Source organism: Branchiostoma floridae, chromosome 6 (assembly GCF_000003815.2).
Source record: "Branchiostoma floridae strain S238N-H82 chromosome 6, Bfl_VNyyK, whole genome shotgun sequence".
NCBI classification, from domain to species: Eukaryota; Metazoa; Chordata; class Leptocardii; order Amphioxiformes; family Branchiostomatidae; genus Branchiostoma; species Branchiostoma floridae.
In genome coordinates, this window is record NC_049984.1 from 22,814,073 (window position 1) to 22,837,359 (window position 23,287).

Consider the following 23,287-nt stretch of genomic DNA (forward strand, 5'->3'; position numbering starts at 1 on the left):
ATGCATAAGTAGTATAATACTATATTACTGGCAAGATCTACTTTTCTGCTAACCATTGCACAAGCTTGAAACACAAGAAAATAAAAAAGAGCCATAACATGTGATGTACTGGAAACATTACATTAAAAGTTTAATTTCAACATTGTATCAAAATTTCTCCAGAGTTAACATTATATTTTATACATTTTTGGATTTCATTTTATTCAAACTTTTTCTTACATTTTACATCTTCTTACTACATTGTTCGTTTACATGAAGAAAACCTGAGAATGGCAAGTTTCTCCGGACCAGCCTTTCGACTCATAACCTTGTCCATAGTAAACCCAAATTCTCTCATCTTACATCCAATCTCCTCTGGGTCATTCTGCTCAATAGTGACCAGGTAAAACACTCCATTGTCCGACAGCAGTCTTGGAACAAGGGGGAAGAAGCGGTCCATGACCTCGCGACCTTTGACACCGCCAGCCCACGACGCTTCGATCCCGTGCGATCCCACCTCCTCCGGTGGAGTCACGACGTACGGCGGGTTAAAAATCATCACATCAACTTTGTTCTCCAACCGTGGTAACAGCGCGGAAACTAGATCCGTCAAGACGGGATGGACGGAGATGTTGTTCTGTGTTCCCGTCCTGGCGGCGCACTCTGCGGCGCGCGGGTTGAGATCCGTGCAGAGGTAGTGTGGTCGTGATCCAAGGATGGATCCAAGGAAAGTGATCACAGCGCCGGATCCGCAACCCACTTCCAAGCAGATGGAAGGTGCGATGGATCGTAAGAGGTCAGCGTCCTTCTCCAGGGCATCCATTAGGAGGAAGGTGTCCTCGGCGGGTTCATACACGTGATCGTAGTCTTCTGCGGTAAGGTGGGACAAGTCTGGGGTGGGGAATGTTTCACCCATGGTCATCTGGAAGTGGAAATAAAAAAGAAAATTTTATAAAATGTTACATCATATTGTCCCTGTAACCAAGGAGGTTTAACCTCCTAGCTGTATAAATTGGTAGCAGTTTCATACTTGAACTCCAGGTTCCAATAAGTTGGTAACTGGGAGACCCTAGTACCTGGTTCTAATCCAGGGAAGGGCATCTCGGTTGGGGCTGCACCCATGTGTCAAAAGGTATAAAATGGAGGTCCTGTATTCGAGGATGTGCCCTGGACCTTGCAACTTAGATGTAGGTATGTACTATTGTAACAGTGGTGTTCAAGGACTGCTAAACCGAAAACGCCTAACGGCTTAAGCCTTTATGGCCGAACGGTTTGCACGTTCGATTTGTGATCCGGCTGCCCGGGTTTGGCGCGGGTTCGAATCCCGGGAGTCGGGGTGTTGTTTCTTTCTGTTCTTACTCGCCCCTCTGGTTGTTTCACTGGTTCCCATGCCGACCCTGTGAGTAACAGGCTAGTATGTGCCACACAGGGATGTCGAACTCGGAGATTCGAGGACGAATCTTGAAAAGAAAAGGGGGAGTAGTGTAACAGTGGTGTTCAAGGACTGCTAAACCGAAGACGCCTAACGGCTTAAGCCTTTATGGCCGAACGGTTTGCACGTTCGATTTGTGATCCGGCTGCCCGGTTTGGCGCGGGTTCGAATCCCGGGAGTCGGGGTGTTGTTTCTTTCTGTTCTTACTCGCCCCTCTGGTTGTTTCACTATTACTGTACTATGTAACGTATTCCAATGTGAATTTATCTAATACTACTTATAGTAAATTCACAGTCAGTCCTTCAACTTCAAGAGAAGAACTTCAGAGATTACGTTACACATCAAACCCAAATAACAAAAACTCAAATATGGCATGGCTCTATAATCTCCAAGCAGATCCTACAATGGCATTAGATAGTACCAAACTGGCCAAGGAGTACAGTCAGCCCAAAGGTGTCCATTTGCCATGTAGACAAACATATATACTCCAAGGCCTTCTTCACTCCTCTGCCAGGTTTTGATACTATCTAATGCGCTACCGTAGGATCTGCTTGGAGATTATGGCTCTAGTGATGACTCAGCACTATTTCCTTCCATTATTAGGTCCCCGAGACTAAGAATGTTGTGTTATACATGTAAAACTATACATACCTTCTATCCATGCACCTAAATAAGAAGAAATGCGAAGAAACATTCGAAACCATGATACATGATGTGGTCCACCCCCTTTCCTTCAAGTCGTCTGCTCCAACAGGTCAAAGGTTACAGGTCAAAGCGCATGCCAGGTAGAGTTGTCCATCATGGCGGAAGAAAGTCCACAAAAACAAAGTCCTCCCGAGAAAAGTGAAGAAATGTTGCCGGTGCTCGAGCAGACGTGCGCCGACTACTCGCTTTATCTCGATGTGGACACAGACAAAGAGGTGAGAGTGTGTAATAACGTTGTTTTAGAGTCCTATTTGTTTTTAACGGTGCAAATGTGAGGGGATATGCAGTTGTTACATATGGGGTCGTGTAAAAGATTTTATTTTTTAGAGGAATGAAATCTTGTGTAGGGAAATAGAGGTTAAACAATGCGTCCTAATTTGCATAATTTACATTCAATTGCGTGGTTTTCATCAAAGCTTGCCACAAATTAAACTTCTTGACTTATCCTGTTTCAAAGTCTGCAAGTAAAACACCCCCTGCAGTTCCAAAGATTTTAGCCAGGCGTGGATCAAGGCGTCATCTGGACGCCCTTTTTGCAGAATAACAAGAAAGTTGACGCACTGGACGCCCTTACACTGGGGACAAAATCCTCTGACAAGCATGAAATTCTGATTGACCAGGGATGTCTTCTACTGTGACCTCTGTAACAGTATTTTTGATACCTTAAATTACTTAGAATGCACTATTTTAAATTAAAATCAATAAGAAAACTCTGCACCATGGAAGGTGGATGCCCCCGGACCCCCCTACAATAGCCACTTACCGTGACTCACCAATAAATTTGGACTCCCTATAATAAAATCCTAGCTAAAAGCCTGGAGGAGAGCCAGACCTCTTGAGCATGTTAAAGAACCCACCACACTTATTGATAAGAGTAGGTGCCCTTCCAATAGATCTGTCCAGATATGCAGCTTGTACTCTTCAGTACATACCTGGCGTGTTACACCATGAGGAAGTTTACTGGGTATGCAATACAAATAAAGTACAGTATCTCTTTTTGCTTCCAGAGGAAGATGATAGAAGACAGTATAGAGGAGATGCTGACCCATCTAGATGAATTCTGCGGAGTGATAGACATGGTGAGTACCAAATTTTACAAGGGCACTGAAACAATGACTAATGATGGAAATACAGTATGTTACATTCTGCTCAGGTACAAATGAGTGCCTAACTTTGGTTAGGGCCATCCCTCGGATAGGATGTTAAATGAAGGTCCTGTGTTTGAAGAGAGGCACACCTCGGCCGTTTCCAAAAATCAAATCCAGTTGCTTGAGTAACTACCTTTTGGCGTATCTTATTACCTGGATGTCTAACTTACATCGGCACACCTCAACCAAGTTTAAGATGCCACCACACTTATTGAAAAGAGTAGGGTTCCTTCCTGGTGTGAGTGATTCAAATAAATCTGTCCAGATATGCAGCTCGTACTGTTCATTAGAAACCTAGTGTGTTGCACCAGAAGGCAGTTGACTGGGAATGCAATAAAAGCAAACATACAAAGAAGTTGTATGTCTTGTAATAGTTGTAACCATCACAGTAACAGGTAAAGCCGTTTATCTCCTATTGAAATTTGAAGCAAAGCTACAATAGTTAATATTTTTAAAGTTGTTCATTGACTATGATTAAATGTAATGTTTCTTTCCTGTCAGGTTCGATCAGAATCCAACCTTGCTCTAAACAAAACCCTCCCGGAGTTGTATGAGAGGTCGCTGGAAATCAGGAAAACGTACGAGAGGATCGACCAACTAGAGGTGAGAAAATATTACAGAATGAAATTGTGACAGTTGTGTGAAATTATTCAGTCAAGTTATAAGTTGTCATTGTGATTAGTCCATGTTAAGTTGTCATTGTGATTAGTCCATGTTGATTTGATTGTATGCATGACATCCATGCACACATCATGTTTCGTCAGTCAAAAATAATGTTTTTGACCACACTTTAAATTGTACAAAGCAGCTCTGCAAATTGAGCGAACAGATGCTTACTGCAAAAAGATATTGAAAGCATGCCAAAGTCAAATTCCAAAGTAAAGGAACAGGGGTGCCTAAGCATTTGCAGGAACCCTATGAAATTCATACGAATATTATGTGATACACACAAATCACTATGCGAAAACGCACGAATATTATGAAAATCGCACGAATCACTATGCGATACACACGAACCTTATGAGATTTCATAATGTTGGTGCGTTTTTGCATAGTGATTCGTATGTATCACATAATATTCGTACGAATTTCACAGGGTGCGTGCAAATGCTTAGGCACCCCTGAGGAAGATGTAAAAGAACACAAATTAAAGAATCTACATGTATATTACTCCGTGTGTTTGGTAATTTGTTCAACCATCTTGACTACTCACATGTAGATGTCATAACTGAGGCAACTTGTTTTGCCAAACTTTTTTTTACACATTCTCAGTTTTGGGGTTTCCATAATCAAATTATTTTGGGGTTTCCATACAATTGAATCATTATGGCTTCACTAAAATAATCCAGAAATGCCAACTAAAGTAGACAACAGGCATTATCCAAGTTGAAAGATTAAGTTTAAGACCTAGCTTTGGGCCTGCCTTATTTTCTGAGATCGTGTGGCGTAATTGGCAGCGCTTTGGGCTCAGGCCCAAGAGGTCCCAAATTCAAAACCTGCCATGTCACCGATCTTGTGCCCTTGGGAAAGGCACTTTACGTGACTTTTCTCACTTCACTCAGGTGAAAAATGAGTACTAGTACCTAGCTTTGCTAGGGCCATTAGGCTACTAGCAAGTGAGAGGACATTGAATGGAGGTCACATGTTCGGGAAGAGCCAAACCTTGGGCATGTTAAAAAAACAACTGTACTTATCGAAAAGAGTTCCTGGTGTGAGTGGATCAAACCTCACAGTCTGGTCTCCGGGTTGGCATCTTGCAAAGGTGTTCGTCACCTGTTATGTAAGTCCTTCCACAAAATATGGTAAAACTGATTAAATAACTTTCCATGCTGTTCCTCCAGGCTTTTGTGAATGTAGTGAGGAGGAATGTGAACATGATGGAAGAGCTGGTGAACCAGGCAGAGAGAGACTACAGCTCCCTCAACTCCATCAAGTCACTCTTCACCAACATCAAGATGCCCATCTTTGCACCAGTAAGTCATGATGAAACAGCAGGGTTCTAGTGTAGTGGGAATGGCATGATAGCAAAGCGACTAATCAGGAGATTGGTGTGCTCCTTTCATGGTGAGATTTTGAAAATGTAGAGTTCAAAAGTTGGCACTCTGTTAACATCGTATGTAATTTGAAGGATTTTTTGGTCAGTTTTGAGTGGCATATCATCATTTTTCATTGTCCTGACATTGATTATTAGACATTGTCGGACAAGCAAATGATAGCAAAGTACCACAGTCACTCAAAAATAGCGTAGTGGCCCATATTTTAACATAGTCTCAATGACCGTAAGTCATTTCTTGAGACCCCCAGCGAAGTGGGTGTTGGCTCCCCTAGCAACACATAGCAACAACCTTTGACCCCAAGTTACCCCATTGTTGACTAATTGCCCCCTCCCCACCCAGTGTGAAAACATCCCAAGAGGGGTCACAAATTGTAGCGTAGTGACCCACTACGCTAAAATGCACTAGCTAGAACCCTGAATGAAGTTCATTGCGTGTAAGACCAACTACTACAGCAGTACAGGCTCTCGTTCTTCCCAGACTATGAATAATGGAGTGGACTTGGGCCTATTGTGGCGGAGGCGGAGTCCCTCTCCCAGTTCAAAACTGAGCTGGGACGGGCTTAGCTGCACTGAGCTGCCACCCCACCCCTGTACATTGTGCATATGTAAATACATGTATGTGTGTAGTAACATCACTAAATTACACTTTAGTGATGTTACTGTCTTTGCACCTGCAGGGCTCGAAATCCTTTTTCTGCATACCCGTACTGGTGCAGGTAACATTGAAAATTACCTGCACCAGACAAATTTTACCTGCACCACTGTGAATTTAGAAAGTATGGATCATACTGAAATTGTTCAGAAATCATTGCTATATGTTCAACAGTCAATGGAGCTGATAAGAATCCATATGTAGCTATATTATAAGACATTTATGTGTAAAACCCAGTACATGGACTAGTGCAGGTTAGGTGCAGGTAGACACCAGAAATACCTGCACAGCTCCATTTTTACCTGCACTAACCTGCATATGCAGGTGGTGTTTCGAGCCTTGTAGATGTCCACGTCCTTTCCCTACCCTTTGTTTACACATGCACTAATATTGGTCATTGCGCAGCTGCTAATAATTTATTGGGCTTAGAAGCATTATTGAAGATGATGATTTCTATAGGCAGTCTAGCCTCCAGCACCTACCTTCTGGGTGGCTGGAAATGGAGGTTTTGTCATCACTTAAAAGTTATTCCTGTCCGCACTTTGGTTTCTGCAGTTAGTAGTTGAAAGCAAGGTGCATCAGGGACTCTGAAAGGAACTCTCAATTACCAACTACTGTAAATGCATTTAAGTTGGCGGGGATTTAATTTCGCGGTAGCGAGAAAAAGGACTTTTCGCGGCGGATTTAAGTTCGCGGTTACACCATAGACTGCAGTCTAATAGCACAATAGAAAAATGTTCGCAGTGGTTTTAATTTCGAGGTAAAGTGGTCACCGCGAAAACCGCGAACATTAATCCACCGCGAACATTTCTGCATTTACAGTAATTGGTACCAGGAGCTCAGATGTGAGAGTCGCTATTAGTTGAGCCAGAGACATTCCTGGACAATTCCATTACTTGTTGAAAATGTCTATTTGAGATACTATGCAAACCACCCCAGAAATAAACCGAGATGAGCAAAAACAAAAACCTTTACATTAGTTACAATAGTTAAACTTCATATATTTCTAGTTTGTATTTCTTCACATATGTACAGAATCTTTCTTTTCCATTTACAGAAGAAGCCTGTAGCTCCTAAACCTGAGCAACGGAAGAAATTTGTGCCCCCGGAGATCTTCAAGACAGACGACTTCTTCCCACCAAAGGAAGACTCTAACCCTAACACATCCACTGAAGAGAGGTGACGAAACAGATGGTCAAGTCACTTCGGCTCCAGACTCTTCAGATCATTCAATTTCTAAGCAATATTGTCTCTGTAACTTTGGCATCTTTGCTAGATTAAGCTAGATTTTAAAGCATAATACAATATGTATCTATTATTCCTATTATTCTTAGGAATTCATGTATCCAGTGCTAAATCCATTTCAATTCACTTCTTCGCTGCATGTCAGTTTTCAATGCACTTAAGGCCATACCAATTTAACTTGTTGGTTCTCGGATTTTTAAAAAATAAAAAAGATATGCTCAACTGGAAAAAACATCATGAAAACAAAGCCAGAGGACCAGATGCCTTCAGTTTGGTACATTTGTACACTGGGTTTTATGGGGTGAATACAGTCACATTCAAGTTTTCCAGGCAGGGAGCCTTATGTTTTTATGATGTCCGCTTGCTACATTTTATTGTTTGAAATCTGAGAACCAATGAAATGGATTGGCGTAGCCTAAGGCAGTAACATATAGAAGTAGAAAGTAAGTGACAGTTGATTATGCCAGTACTGTCGAAAGCGACTGGTAGTAAAGGCGCCGGTGTTGGTGGTATCTCACTGCTCTTGGGGCACGGGTGTGGCACTGCGGGGTTCATAGATGATTCAACGAATTTCAGAGATGAAGAATGAGTTTTCTTCCATTTTGTTGTCTTCTAAGTCATACTTTTACGTGTTGAGCAATATCTAAATTTTTGAAAATTGCGAAAAGAACAAAACAGTGCCACACCGCAGTGCCACACCATTGCCCCAAGTGCAGTGAGATACCACCTTTACTGTACAGTATGTGACTACAGCACTGTTGCAAACTCAAACCACCATGAACACTCCACTTTAAAATTAGATCATTGCTTTAATGCCCGACTTACAAACAAACTATTCTGAAAGATAACTACGTCCTTGACTATTATGTTGAGAAAGTGTAGGATATGCTGTATCGTCAATAGACATACAAATGTATTTTTCCAGATGTACATTTTACGAATTGTTTAATACTCTAAAATGCAAGATTGGAAACTTTAAATACTGTTACATTAGGTCACAAGTCTATTCTTAATGTGCACAGGTAAAACACAATAAATTGTTTCAAGTGGTTTCTGTAAGCTTTCTTTTTAATTGAGTTTAAGCAACTTGATTTGAGCTAGATACCTGAAGTGAAGGATACAGAAAACATAGTAAGATTTACAATTTTCACTTTTAACAATGTCAATATATATGCTCTGAGAGAGGCAACATTTTTTTCTCATCTCTAGTGACTAAAAAAGGAGTGAGAAGTAAATATAACTTGGAATACTTATAAAGTAATGAGTATACAAGTGTATAAAAAGATGTTAGCGTGCTTCTCTGTGCCCAACAAGAAGACAAATAAATAAATTCTACTGTTTGTGCATTTGTCATTCTATATTGAAGTTGCACTGTAATTTTCAGCACAAAAAAATGGACATACAGAACTTTTTTACTGTCCAACTTGAGTCTTTTGTCAAGGAATGAGCAGTCCACCACTTGTGATGTCACAATATGCAGATAGACCACATGACTTAATGCACAGTGGATCAAAAGTTGCAGAAAGAATTTTGCAAGAGGAATAAAATCTGCTTTCTACATTAGGGCAGCCCAGCTTTACAACCATCCTTTAAGTTCAAAGTTTAACAGAAACGAGGGGCGCCATGGACTTTCAGCAACTTGTGATCCACTGCTCACTGAGTCACGTGTTCTATCTGCATAACGTGACGTCAAAGAATCAGTGAATCGCTCATTCCTCGGCGAGTTGACAAGTAGAAAATTTTTTCTGTTGGAAGTTACAGCTCAATTTTGATTCAGGATTGTTTTTGTCTTGTCTTCATGTCATTTTAAACTACTACAACTTCAGCATTAACAGTGGTTTTAGAAACGCAAGATATAATAAACGCAACACAAACAGATATTATGAAGTTAACATCTTCTTACATATGCTGTTAAAAACAGCCTGATCCATCTAGATTGTCTTTTGTGCAGTTTAGCACTTCAATTCTCACAACAAAAGGCACACTCTCACTGGACAATAATAAAATGACTTGACCGGGGGTGCCTAAGTATACAAATTTTACAGAATCCATACGATCCATTGTTGATACACAAATTTTACGAAAGTTAGAGTTTTATGGAACACATACGACCTGCGCCTTTGTCTCATGACATGAGAGGCAATTTCAAGATGGTGGGCTCTTGACTTCCATTTTTCCTACAATATCTTTTAAGAACCTCTGGGTTTATCCAATTGCTAAACCTGCCTAAGGGACTGGCCCATTTTTCCTCTCCGTCGGGACTCTCCAAGTTGCAAAACTCATAATATTTCTAAGTAGTGGATCGGATTACTTATATTCTGTAATACTCATAGCAATACCTTGGCACCCATAAACTGAAAGATGTTTTACATAAGGAATGGTCCAATACGGTCACAAGAAATTCTTCCAAGGAGCCTCAGAGTCACATAAATTTTCCTTTAATAAAATTCTTTTCAAATACCTGCATTCCAGACCTGTATATAAGATTGAGATTAGGACCTCATAGCCCTGCCCACCACCGTCAAAGAGCAAATAGAAAACAAAAAGATGCAAATATTTGACAGACATGCAGCCATTGGTCAAAATGCCAATTGCCATTCTCTCATTGGTTGAACTGCTGATTGTGATGGACAGTTAGGATCGGTCCATTACAGAGATACCAAAACAGGAAGAAATGGAATACCTAACTGTCTAAGTTTTGCACAGGTACATTGCACTGCATATATATTTTACAATCATAAATAGCTTTCACTACTTGTTAATTCCAGACAACTAAATGCAAAGGGGAGCTGTGGCAGCAAAACTGAGTCATATCCAAAAAACTGCCAGTCTGGCACATACATTTTGCATTCTCATAATCATAGTTACATAACTTGAAAGTCCATCTGCATTGGTAGAAGTCATTCTGTATCCGAATTAAACTGTAACTTCCAACACAAAAATTGGATTTACCCAAATTTTCAACTGACCAACTCCTTTCTTTGTCAATCAATGAGCAATCCACTGCATTTGTGATCTTACATTATGCAGATAGAACATCAGTGACTCAGTGAGCAGTGGATCATATGTTGGAAAAAGTCTATGGCGCCCCTCGCCTCTGTTGAGGAATTGAGGAAGCCATCTACATCAGGGCTCTACAACCATCCCCCAACAGAGACGGGGGGCGCCATAGACTTCCTGCCACTTATGATCCACTGCTCACCGAGTCATGTGTGCTATCTGCATAGCGTGACAAATCACATAAGCATTGGATTCCTCATTCCTTGACAAAGGCTGGAGTTGGTGTATCAAAATGTGTGTAAATCCATTTTACTTTTTTAGGGTCGGATATTACAGTTCAACTTTTAATGCAGAACATAATTACATGCTGTACAGCCTGTATAGACAGTAATTTTAGTATTTTTACCTGCAACATCTATGTACAATTCCTTGAGGCTTTTATTGTAAGATGTCAATAGAGAGAAACTGGCAAAGGTTTGACAAGAAGAGGGGCCGTACAATACTTCAAATTTGTGCTGGAACACATTACTTGTACAGTGGAACTTCTATGTATAACTGTTACAGTTACCCTGTGTTCCATCTTACTCTACTTTAGGCTTCTTTGCATCGCAGCGAGACAGAACAACTCTGGGTTCGCGCTGCTCAAAACTCTTCATACACTTCCTCTGCATGGTGTGGAACCAGTAGCGAATGTCTGATGCGCTACGATAGGTCTTAAACTTTAACTGCTGCAGTTCCCTAGAAGTCAGATAGGGGGCACTGTGGAAACTCCTCAGGAGTATGGTCTCTGCTGATTCTGCCTCTTCAGTCTTGACCCTTTTCTGTTTCTTCTTCAACAAGTTGTTTTTGTGCTTTCCTGTTGTGTGTTTGACTTTTGCTTTCTTGTTTTTGTCCCTGATGTGTGGCGTGGCCTTCGACGTCGATGCCGTTTCAGTATTTATGACTGGAGTACTTGTAGGTTCTGACTTGTCAGCTTGGTTAGCGACACTTGCATTGTCAGATTTTGGCTCTGGCTTGGGGGCAAGAGGCAGAACAACTGGCCTTCCCGGACGACTATCGTCCGCTCTAACGTTCTGAGTGGGCACGAGTAGTCCGCCGGTGCTGTTCGTCACTAAGGTCTGCCCTGGTACGACGTTTTGAAGCTGCGCCTTGACCGGCAACCGTACTGCGTATCCGGGCGACCGGTGTGTGTTGATATTCCTCATCACAAACTGTGAGTTACTGACCTCCACTGCAGGAGCTAGACTGATATTCTGAAGTAAAGAGTTTGGCTTCGGTGTGGTCTGTGCCGGTACTGTGATGAGTCTTTGGTTCTTCGGAAGCATGATCCTCTGTCCGTCCGCCATTACCAGGATGGTTTGCTGAGCGGCGTTAGCGGTTGACTGGTTACCGGAACCGACAACGCCGGGCTGGATCCCTCTCACGTTTACCACGGGACTCGCCACTCTCTGTACAACCTGCGCACCCTGTAGTGTCACCAACTGTTGCAGTGGCCCAGGTAGGGTGCTGCCTTGTGGCACCTTGTTCACAAAGTAAACTGTTTTAGGGGGTGGCTGTGTTGTCTTCGGTTGCGACACCAACGCTAGCTGTCCCATAGGAGTGACTCCCACTTGCTGACTTGGCGTGACAGCTACAGTGGGGACATTGATTGAAACTACACCAGACAGGGGGGTACTTTTACTAACTATTGTACTTAGAGGACAAGGTTTCTGTTGACTCACACTAGCCACATTGGCATTTGTTGTTGTTGTGGATGTAGCCATACTAACAACCTTTATGGTACTGGCTGGTGTAGCTACTATATTTTGAGCTGTTGTTGTTGCTGATGACGTATTTGCACTTTGAGTGATGACAGTGGGCGTGGCTTGAGTGGTGACTACTGTATGTCTTGGCACTCTCTCTGACGACTTTGCGTCCTGAACTGCCTGATTTGAATTGCTAGACAGCTGGCTTTCTTCCTTCGCACATACATTTGATGCAGTTAGTACTTGTTGGGTGACAATGTTTGAAGTGCTTTGTACTGTTACAGTTTGGTTTGGAGCGGGAACTGCACTTGTCAACCCTTTGTTCTGGTTTGGGAGTAGACTCGCAACATTCTGTACCGGCTGCGTTACCCATACAAACTTCTCTCCTTCTTTTTTCAGAACCATTATCTGCTGTTGTGGTCCCACAGATGTCCCAGGTGCTACAGGTGCCCCAGCTGGCCCAGGTGCAACAGGTGCCCCAGCTGGCCCAGGTGCAACACTTGTCAGGTTGCCCCCTGGCAATGTGGTGGCCAAGTTGGGCTGAAATTGTTGCCTGACAATTGGGGCTCTAGCTATTCCAATAGATGAAGGGCTGGCCTGTACTGTCTGAAATCCCTGACTGACTGCTGGGACGGCATTGACAGTTCCAACCACGGGGGGCCTCGCTATACCAGGGATGGCTTGAGGAGCTGGAACAGGGTGCCTGACTGCTACGTTACTGACAGGTGTTGCAGGGGTACCCAGTGTAGGCACTGGTACCTGCCCGCTTGGATTGACGACTGTGGTCGTGCCTTTCTGCACGTTTTGATGGCTTGGGATGGATGTAGATGCAACAACTTCACCTAGAGATCGTAGGAAGACAAACAATCATTACATTGCTAGAAGTAGAACTAGAAGACATGGTACTTTAATTCTACTTTATCATGATTTAAAGACCCGGAGGTCACTTCAAGGCAATGGGCTATATTGTAACTGTAGCAGCAACTCTTTTCACTACGTCAGAACCATCAAGAGACCAGCTCAACTGCTCACATGACTGAGAACTATCTAATCTCAGGAGAAGCAAATTCCCTACCCCATTTAGACCGGAATGGTTTGATCCACTCAAGACAGGAAAGACCCTTACTCTTTTCAATAAGCGTGATGGATTCTTTTCAACATGATTGAGGTATGGCTCTCCTAAAACACGAGACCTCCATTTAACATTCTATCCGTGGAATGTCTCTGAGCTAGGTATTCATTTTTAGCTTAGTTGAGCGAAGAAAGTTGTGTATCGGTGATCAAGATTCGAACCCTGGACATCTGCGTTCTGAGCCAAACACCCTGTAGTTATGCCACATGATCCCACATCACACAACAGAATAGCACCTAAGACTATTATTCCAGAAAACAGTCTAAGAAACTAAGAAAATGGCCAAGCTGAAGAAGACAGTTACCTGAGGTGTGCGTGTTGTCATCTTTATTCAGGAGATGCTTGACTGTGTTCTTGTTGATAGGAGTCTTCGGCCTACCCTGCACCTTGTGCTGTGGGGGGCTATTTGTGTACAGGATCACTTTGGGGAGGATAATCTGTATAATAAAAAAAGGAAAAACAGGATTAGATACATAATAAAGAGACCTATAATTAAACACAGTAAACACCTTCATAAATGTTAATTGGATTATATGGATGACATCCTCTGGGAGTCCCAAAACTGAGGCAAGGGTGCTAATGAAAAAATGAAAAAATGGCAAAAACAGGTTGCCTTCATTATGAAATCCAAGTGGTCAAGAGGGTTGAACAAATGATTAAACACACAGAGTATGGTCATTGACTTTGGCATTATACAACATTATTACCTGTTTTCCCACTTGTCCCAGATTTGCTTGTTTTGAAACTGCTTTGTATAATTTACAATTTACAGTATGGTTGAAAACTTATGTTTTCTCCAAACAGATGTCTCTATAAAATATAGATATAAGGCCTAGCAACTGCAAGTGGCAAAATGCAAAAAGATAATCCCTACCTACCGACCCTATTTTTTTAATGACTGAAACAGGAAACACATAATTTTTTCCCCTAAGCCTAGAAGAGAGTAAAGCCCACCTTTTGTCCAGCTTGTGCCAGTGCTGAGATCTGTCTCCAGTGCACGTTGGCCATGTGGGCGTGGGCCGCGGTGAGCGTCGAGAACAGGTAGAAGCAGAACGTGCAGCGTACGTACGTCTCCGCGTGGGTCGCATTATTCTGCAGCCTCACCACGGTTGTACCTGTAACCTGCTGTGGTACCGTGATGACGCCAGGCGATACGCCGACGGTCACGGGGTTACCCGGATGTCCCAGTACCGTGTTGACCGGCTGCATTCTGGGCGCTAGCTGCGTTGGCGGCGCCGACACCCGTGGGAAACTCATCGTCTGTGTTAGAATGTTCGGTCTGTGTTGAACCTGTGGCCATGACGGTCTTGGTATTATGTTGTTCGCTACGGGGAATGCCTTCTGGACAGAGGGGTTACCTTGCGCAAAGACAGAAGGCAGTCCGGGAGTGTGTCCGGGCGCGTTTCCGGGCGCACTGTTAGCCTGGAGCGGCTTGAGTTTTGGACTACCCTTGTGCAGTGTGTCCATGTGTTTTTCCAAGTCTCCCTTCTGTTTAGTGATGAAGCCACAGATGTAACACTTGTGAGAGTACAGGATGTGTTCCTGTAGGTTTCCCGGAGAACCAGTGTCCAGTCCGCACAGCTGACAACGCTGGAGCATCTTCACTTCTGGCCACTGGTCCCTGGGTGTGTGCATTATCTGTAAAAAAAAAAGGTGTCAAAACCTGGTTTCACAATTGGAAGTATATTTTTTCCTTCAAAAAAGATTAGATATCAAAAGCAGAAGTTCTGCTCCAGTATCATAACAAGGCGCTAGAGGGCCCAAAAAATTGAGGTTTCATTATGGTATTGAAAGGCAGAGTACATCCTTCTCCTTCAACTGCTTTTACCTCCCCACTAAAGTCAGGTACCCATTTTTACACCTATGTGGAGTGAGGAAAGTTGTGTAAAGTGCCTTTCCCAAGGGCACAATACGAGGGGCGTGCAATTAGTAATGGTCCTGACCCATTTCCCATAGCAGGAGATTAATGAAACTTGGCACAGTTATTAGTCTTTCTCTTCATAGGAATCACCCAGAGTTATGCATTTCTCCCATCGTTTGATGCAGCTCTGGACACCGATTTTGTAGGACACCCCAGGTTGGTCCTCCAACTGATGCCTCATCAATGGCACAAGAGGGACGACCAGGTCTGGGAGCTGTTTCCACAGACTTCCAGCCACGTTTGAATTCAGGATGCCAGCGTTTTACAAGGTCATATGATGGGGCATCATCACCATAAGTTTCATTTATTTCATCAAAAGTCTTCTTTGGTGTGCGTCCTTTCAAATACAAAAACCGGATCACTGCGCGACACTCAACTGGTTCCATTTCACACCTGGTCCATTTCGCACCTGACTAAGTTCAAACACCAGTAAATCAGAAACCACAATTAGTTCAGAGCTGTCTTTTGCAACATAACCCATAGAGATATGAATTATTACACATACAAAATTTCATTTAGATCAGACAACTGGAAGTGGGTCAGGACCATTACTTATTGCACGCCCCTCGTATCTATCCAGGAAGGCCAGGAATTGAATCTTTGACATCTCTATCTAAGTTTCTCTAGCCTTGCCACTTGGTGATTCAATACCACTCTTCATAAAAACAAAATATTTAACAAAAGCACAGCCAACAAAGTACAAACTGCTGCAGCCATATATACTAAAGGAAAATTTGGAAAAAGTCCTTTTGAAACACAATTCTCAATTCCAATGTATTCCTATGGACTTGACCCATCTTTCCACTGGAATTTTACGTTCCTAAGAACGTAAAATGAACAGATTATTCCAGCACTATATCGGCAGGCATTTGCATGTTTTGAGGCTTACTGGTCCGAGAAAATAGCCAATAGTGAAGTAGAGAAGAGTTGATAGTCATTTCAAGTTTTTACAGGCAAACTTAGTCTAACTTATCATAGGCAGTAGCGCTCTTTACGTCAAGATAGGATACTCCACCAAACAGATTCCTTTGTAGCAAAATGGACCATTGTTTCAAGTAATGCCCATCCCCAAACAATTACGTCCAGTCCTGACCTGAACCAGATCCTCTGGACCTGTACCGTACCTGTACCTGAATTTCCTGTACCAGTACCTACCACTATTGGCTGAACATGTTAAGACTCACACTACATGTACTTAATTTTCAGTCAGTACTCACCTTGATGTGAGCGTTCATTTTCTTCTGACTCTGGGTGAGGAAACTACACTTTGTGCACTTCTTCCAGGTGTGGTGGTCCAGTAGGTGTTGGTGGAAGGCTGTGTAGGTGTCACACACAAACTTACACATCCTGCAGCTCAACTGTGTGGTGTAGGGAGAACACAGGAGTACATTATACATGTACATACAGAACTGTGTAGGTGTCACACACAAACTTACACATCCGGCAGCTCAACTGTGTGGTGTAGGGAGAACACAGGAGTACATTATACATGTACATACAGAACTGTGTAGGTGTCACACACAAACTTACACATCCGGCAGCTCAACTGTGTGGTGTAGGGAGAACACAGGAGTACATTATACATGTACATACAGAACTGAGGCTGTGTAGGTGTCACACACAAACTTACACATCTGGCAACTCAACTGTGTGGTGTAGGAAGAACACAGGAGTACATTATACATGTACATACAGAACTGAGGCTGTGTAGGTGTCACACACAAACTTACACATCTGGCAACTCAACTGTGTGGTGTAGGAAGAACACAGGAGTACATTATACATGTACATACAGAACTGAGGCTGTGTAGGTGTCACACACAAACTTACACATCTGGCAACTCAACTGTGTGGTGTAGGAAGAACACAGGAGTACATTATACATGTACATACAGAACTGAGGCTGTGTAGGTGTCACACACAAACTTACACATCTGGCAACTCAACTGTGTGGTGTAGGAAGAACACAGGAGTACATTATACATGTACATACAGAACTGAGGCTGTGTAGGTGTCACACACAAACTTACACATCTGGCAACTCAACTGTGTGGTGTAGGAAGAACACAGGAGTACATTATACATGTACATACAGAACTGAGGCTGTGTAGGTGTCACACACAAACTTACACATCTGGCAACTCAACTGTGTGAAGTAGGGAAAACAAAGAATCAAACTGTAATCTATACATACACGATACAAAAGTTACTTGAGCAACTGGATACGTTTCATGAACAGTAAGTCACTTATCAAATAACGCTTGATGTCAGTTACTGACAAAAAAGTTGTGCCAATTCCGTAACACTTCTTCCATCAAAAGTTATAGACCATAGCATGTCCAGGTCAAAAGACACGAACGTTTCTGCTGCAATACTAAGGTTGCACACCAGGGGGTCCAAAATCCACGTTGACCTTTGTCTATCCGACCACTATGCACATACCAAATATCATCACGATCCATCCAGACACATACACATAAACACACACACACACACACATGTACAGGCACACACATACACGCACACACACACACGCACAGGCACACACATACACGCACACACACACACACACACACACACTAAGAACAATACCTCCATTTTTACTGGAGATAATTAACACTACACTATACCTTTCCATCATCGTCCACAGCTGGCACTGTCTTCTTCCAGGGGTTGGCAGTGAACCTCTTGTCCCTCTTGGTCTTTACATATTTTGAATTTGGACAGTTGTACAACGGATCCGAGTCTTTATAGCTAACACCTGTCCGTTTACGTTTGCTGCGACGGCACATCATCCTGGTGAAAGGTAAAATAGGAAGGAAAACTAAGTTAAAAATTTTTAAGTTGGACTCTTTCTGCAACACATTCTTTTCTATCTATCATTTCACAAGGGCCACTACTATCATGAATCCCAGTCGTCACTATATTCCCCACCCCCACCCCGATCAGTAATCCCGAAATTCATTTTTGGGATTAGGTGCACTGGTGCAACCAGCTTAAAAAATTGGGTGCACTAAAATCATTTTGGGTGCACCACTTAAATTTAAGTAAGAACCTAATAATGAAACTTAGTTACAAGCTATCAAATTCTTAAACAAGTACCACGACAGACATTTCTATCATCTTTCTAACTTAGATGTCAAGAACATGTTGTATACTAGTATACTTTGATATCTTAACATACATAAACCTAAGAAAATATTTGGATGCACCCTGTGCACCAAAAGAAATAATTGGGTGCACAGTTCCAATTTTGGGTGCACCTGGGTGCACATGCACCCAGTATTTCGAGCCCTGGTAATACGAAATACATGTTACTGGTACTGACAAATCAGTTATAGAAACTACGAGGGGTGATCAATAAGTTTAATAAGACGATTTAACTATACATTCGCATGAGGGAAATGTGGAATCCATTTTTATTGAACTTCCAGTGTCTTCCTCTCCTACTCGTAAAAATATAATATTAGGATGTGTATACCGACCGCTTGACATGGATATTAAGGACTTTACTATTCATCTTGCGACAACACTGGATGCAATAAGTAAGGACGGAAAAACATGTTTTCTTCTTGGCGATTTCAATATAGACTTACTAAAAAATGAAAGACATACTCTAACGACAGATTTTTTAAATATGTTATTCTCGTGTAGTATTTATTACACTATCACAAAAACAAACAAGAATAACTAACAAATCAGCTACTTTAAATGACAATATATAATTATAAACAAACTCATTATCCGAATCCTATATCTCAGGCGTGCTTGTAACAGATATTTTGGATCATTTTCCTATATTTTACATAATGAATTGTAAAACTGGAATGAGTAAAACTAGCAGTCCAAAACGTTGTTTGCGCAGATTTACCAGTTCTAATATCACTAAATTCAATAACCAATTAGCGGCGGAAACACAGGATAATTTATACAATTACTCTAACACAAACGATATGCCTACAGTCATTTTATTCAAGTCATTACTTCTCTGTTTGAAGAATGTTTCCCGATTGTTACTCACTCTGGACGTAATGTAGAAAAGAACAAACCTCACTCCTGCATTTCATAAATCGTCCATCAAGAAAAACAAGTTATACAAAAACTATGTAAAGAATCCAAGTCCAACTTCTTTCCAGACATATAAAACTTACAGAAATAAATTCAACACATTAGTACGCTTATCTAAAACGAATCACTATCACAAAAAATTCAAGGACTGAAGGAGACAACAGACAACATTAGAAACACATGGAAATTGATAAACGAGCTTCTTAATAAAAAAAGAAATCGAAGGTTCTTCCTAGCAAACTCTGTGATGACACATATGAAATATCAAACCCATAAGTCTTCAACAACTTCTTTGTTAATATTGGACCCTCACTAGCAAAAAAGATCGACAAGACTGATTGTTCTCCTCTATCTTTCATTAACAATGTCTACCCATCTTATAAGTTATAGCTTGTATTGTAACATTGTATGGGCTAGTACATACCTCCGCATCACTTACACCTCTACTCTTTCTGCAGAAACGATTCGTCCGAATAGTCTCAAATGTGTCATGCACATTCCCTTCTGCATCTTTGTTTCATAATCTAAAAGTAATAACTATATATGATATAAACAAACTACAAAGTAAACCTTTTCGTCCACAAAACAGTTAACAATAGTTCTTGTATACCAAAGCAAGTCCAGGGCCTTTTCCATTACAATTCAGACCTTCATCACTACAGTACTAAATATTGTAACCACCTAAAACAGATCCAAGTAAAAACACAACAAAGAAAGTTCTCCATGCTGTTCAGGTGTCCACAAATTTGGAATAGTTTAAGTCAAACCTTACATCTTTGTCATTCATTTCCCATCTTCAAAAACCTGTTAAAAAAGTCATTATTAGATATTCAAACACTTAATTAATCTCCTTTTCATTGTTCTTCTATTTCAACATTTTTAGTTGGTACATTTCATTTGATGTTATGTTCTTATTTCATCTAATTTGTTATGATATTTGCTTAGTTATCAATTATTGGACTATTAAAATTTTCTTTCATTTTGTTAATTGATATAATACTTTTGGGTATATTATTATCTAATGTATAATTTTTTCACATCTATCCAATCTTTATAAGCTTATGAATTGTTAAATTGTATTATAATTTGTTACTTCTGGGGGAAGACTATGTATTCCACGAGGCTTTTTTTCTCCCCCCCCCCCCCTGCACGTTCTTTGTGTTATGTTATCTTTTTTAAAGATTGGGCAAAATAAATAAAATTAAAATCAAAAAATTCTCGGCCCTCCTTATAAAACGTTACAGAAGGAAGATTTTCTTACACTATTTTTCTACATAGTCCCCTCTAAGCTCAATGCACTTTGTCCATCGCTGTTCCAGTTTTCCTATTCCCTGCTGGAAGAAGGTTTCATCTTGGCCCTTTAGATAGGCATCAACAGCTTGGATGATGTCATCATCCGTCTCAAAACGGTGACCACGCAAGTGGGACTTCAGATTAGGAAACAGGTAGAAGTCTGATGGTGCCAGGTCAGGTGAGTAGGAAGGGTGAGGTAGAGTTCAAAGCACATTCATTTGCTGCCACCACTGCCACCTGTGCTTTGTGGACAGGTGCATCAGGGCTTGAAATACTTTTTTCTGCATACCTGCACTGGTACAGGTAACATTGAAAATTACCTGCACCAGACAAATTTTACCTGCACCACTCTGAATTCAGGAAGTATGGATCATACTAAAATTGTTCAGGAACCTGCTATTTTTTCTTCTTTTATACTTAATAGGTGGTAAAAGTCAATGCAGGTGATAACAGTCCACATACACCTACACAAAATGACATTTATGTATAGAACCCAGTACATGGACCAGTGCAGGTTAGGTGCAGGTACTGAGGTAGACACCAGAAATACCTGCACAGCTTCAACTTTACCTGCACTAACCTGCATATGCAGGTGGTATTTCGAGCCCTGTGCATTGTCCTGGAGCAGCAGCACACCAGCTCGAAGCTTTTCTCTCCTTTTCTCTTGGATTCCTGCTCTTAACTGTCGTAGTTCGGAAGCATAGTACTCTCCATTGATTGTTTGACTCTTTTGCAAGTAGTCAATCATGATGACCCCCCTTGCTGTCCCAGAACACAGAGGCCATCACCTTGCCAACCGATGACACTCGCTTGATCTTCTTGGGCGGCTGTGAACCCTTGTATGTCCATTGCTTGCTCTGTTCTTTTGATTCTGGATCAAAGTGGTGAACCCAGGTCTCATCTTGGGTCACAAATCTCTTGAGAAAGTTGTCAGGATTTGACTGGAAACGGGCCAACAGTGTCCTCAAAACTTGCAGCCTGTTCAACTTCTGATGTGGGGTCAACATTCGGGGCACCCACCTTGCTCATCGCCAATCATTTTTGGACAAAACATTTTGAACTGTACCACAACTGATGCCTAGTGAATGTCCTATATGTCGGATAGTGACACGTCTGTCATTCTTTACCATGCGATGGATAGCCTCAACCTGATCGTCCGTGGTGGCTGATTTTGGGCGTCCAGACCTTGGATCATCTTTCGTGCTCCACTGGCCTCGCTTGAAGTTAGCAACCCACTTCTTTACGGTGGAATAAGAAGGGGAGTCCTCACCAAGTGTCTTGACCATGTCTTCGTGGATTTCCTTGGGAGTCTTCCCCTTTTTATAGAGATCCTTGATCACAGCGCGAGCTTCTGTCTTGTCCAATTTGTGACTTTCTTCACACCTGCTGGTTTTGCGATACTTGATGACAGCGTGAGCTTCTGTCTTGTCCAATTTGTGACTTTCTTCACACCTGCTGGTTTTGTGATACTTGATGACAGCGTGAGCTTCTGTCTTGTCCATTTTGTGATTTTCTTCTTTCTTCTTTCTGAATGGGCACCAAGGGCTAATTAATGAATACCTAAATTTGCATTTCTATAGGCAGTGACTTAAAACATTGAAGTATCAAGTTATACCCCAGAATAGGAGTTCCGCCCCTCGTTTCATGGTGAGGCTGAGAACTTATTGATCACCCCTCGTACATGTACTGATACCCAACCCTAGTCCTCCTCCATTACTACAAAGTGAGAGGGGAAAACGAAGGAAGTTCAAATATATTCCAACTACAAGCTATAGCAGAGAATGAGTTGAAGAGGGAATACAGTCAAACCTGTCTATAGCGGCCACTCAAGGGACTGGAGAAACATGGCCACTATAGACAGGTGGCCATCATAGAGAAAATGTTGATCAATTGACCATGAGCAAGCTACACATGATTTCAGTTCCCACTAATCTTTCTCATCAAGTATCATTGTCTCGATCGGTAAATTCACCGACAAAGACTCATGCATACCTTCTGCTAATGCCAAAATGACCCTGTCAAGAACTCCAAATCCTCGCAAACTACAATTTCAAACACGGTGCAGGGTGACATAAGGCTGCAGTATGGTTGCAACAGGCAGTGTTTCTGTATCTACGGGACCGGAAATCACGTGGCCGTGGCCGTGTTGGACAGGTGGCCGCTAAGCCTATTTCTTAATCATTACAAATCAGGGCTCGAAATACTGGGTGCATGTGCACCCAAGTGCACCCAAAATTGGAGCTGTGCACCCAATTATTTTCTGTGGGTGCTTTATGTATGAAAAGATATCAAAGTATACTAGTATACATCATATTCTTGACATTTAACTTTTATAAAGATAAAAATGTCTGTCATGATACTTGTTTAAGAATTTGATAGCTTGTAACTAAGTTTTATTATTAGGTTTTTTACTTAGATTTAAGTGGTGCACCCAAAATTGTTTTGGTGCACCCAATTTTTTAAGCTGGGTGCACCAGTGCACCTAATCCCAAAAATGAATTTCGACCCCTGCAAATCCAAGGGACCGACAAAAAGTGGCCACTATGGCCAGGTGGCTGCTGTACAAAGGTGGCCGCTAATACAGGTTTGACTGTAGTAAATGATGTTTTATTTTACTACTGGAGAGGTAGACCTACTTTTTCTGTCTCTCCCTGGTGTAGATCCGTTCTCCACTCAACAGCTGCCAGGTGGACTGGCAGGTGGGCACCTGGAACACCTCCGGCATGGACTTCTGGTCCACCTGATGGGACAAATATGCAAACAACAGATGATACACCTGTGAGTGAGTGGGTAGTGACGGCATACATGGGTGAGAGTGTGTGAATGAGTGTGAGTGTGTGAATGAGTGAGTGAGTGTATGACCATGAGAATGAGTGTATGTGTGTGAGTAACTGAGTGTATGAGTGACTGA

The 23,287-nt window shown here is 41.9% G+C and overlaps 3 protein-coding genes across 3 annotated transcripts in view; 1 reads left to right on the forward strand and 2 right to left on the reverse strand.

The window, feature by feature from the left end:
* Nucleotides 1-142: 142 nt before the first annotated feature.
* On the reverse strand, nucleotides 143-2,172 carry LOC118417138 (methyltransferase N6AMT1-like). Its single transcript, XM_035822544.1, has 2 exons — nucleotides 2,063-2,172; nucleotides 143-901 (listed from the first exon to the last, which is right to left on the reverse strand). The coding sequence occupies exon 2, from the start codon at nucleotides 899-901 to the stop codon at nucleotides 236-238; it is 666 nt and encodes a 221-aa protein (XP_035678437.1). The 5' UTR covers nucleotides 2,063-2,172; the 3' UTR covers nucleotides 143-235.
* LOC118417140 (biogenesis of lysosome-related organelles complex 1 subunit 4-like) lies at nucleotides 2,145-7,440 on the forward strand. Its single transcript, XM_035822545.1, has 5 exons — nucleotides 2,145-2,331; nucleotides 3,124-3,195; nucleotides 3,766-3,867; nucleotides 5,106-5,237; nucleotides 7,030-7,440. Exons 1-5 carry the CDS (start codon nucleotides 2,212-2,214, stop codon nucleotides 7,153-7,155), a joined length of 552 nt encoding a protein of 183 aa, XP_035678438.1. The 5' UTR covers nucleotides 2,145-2,211; the 3' UTR covers nucleotides 7,156-7,440.
* Nucleotides 7,441-8,010: 570 nt separating this feature from the next.
* The window catches only part of LOC118417137 (mucin-5AC-like), an 18,118-nt gene continuing 2,841 nt past the window's right edge, over nucleotides 8,011-23,287 (reverse strand). The window contains exons 3-9 of the mRNA XM_035822543.1: nucleotides 23,013-23,116; nucleotides 17,646-17,811; nucleotides 16,233-16,373; nucleotides 14,049-14,732; nucleotides 13,399-13,531; nucleotides 10,780-12,804; nucleotides 8,011-10,643 (exon numbers count right to left, since the gene is read on the reverse strand). Coding sequence (XP_035678436.1) covers nucleotides 10,799-12,804; nucleotides 13,399-13,531; nucleotides 14,049-14,732; nucleotides 16,233-16,373; nucleotides 17,646-17,811; nucleotides 23,013-23,116 — 3,234 coding nt within the window. The 3' untranslated portion in view covers nucleotides 8,011-10,643; nucleotides 10,780-10,798. The remainder of the gene's footprint in view (nucleotides 10,644-10,779; nucleotides 12,805-13,398; nucleotides 13,532-14,048; nucleotides 14,733-16,232; nucleotides 16,374-17,645; nucleotides 17,812-23,012; nucleotides 23,117-23,287) is intronic.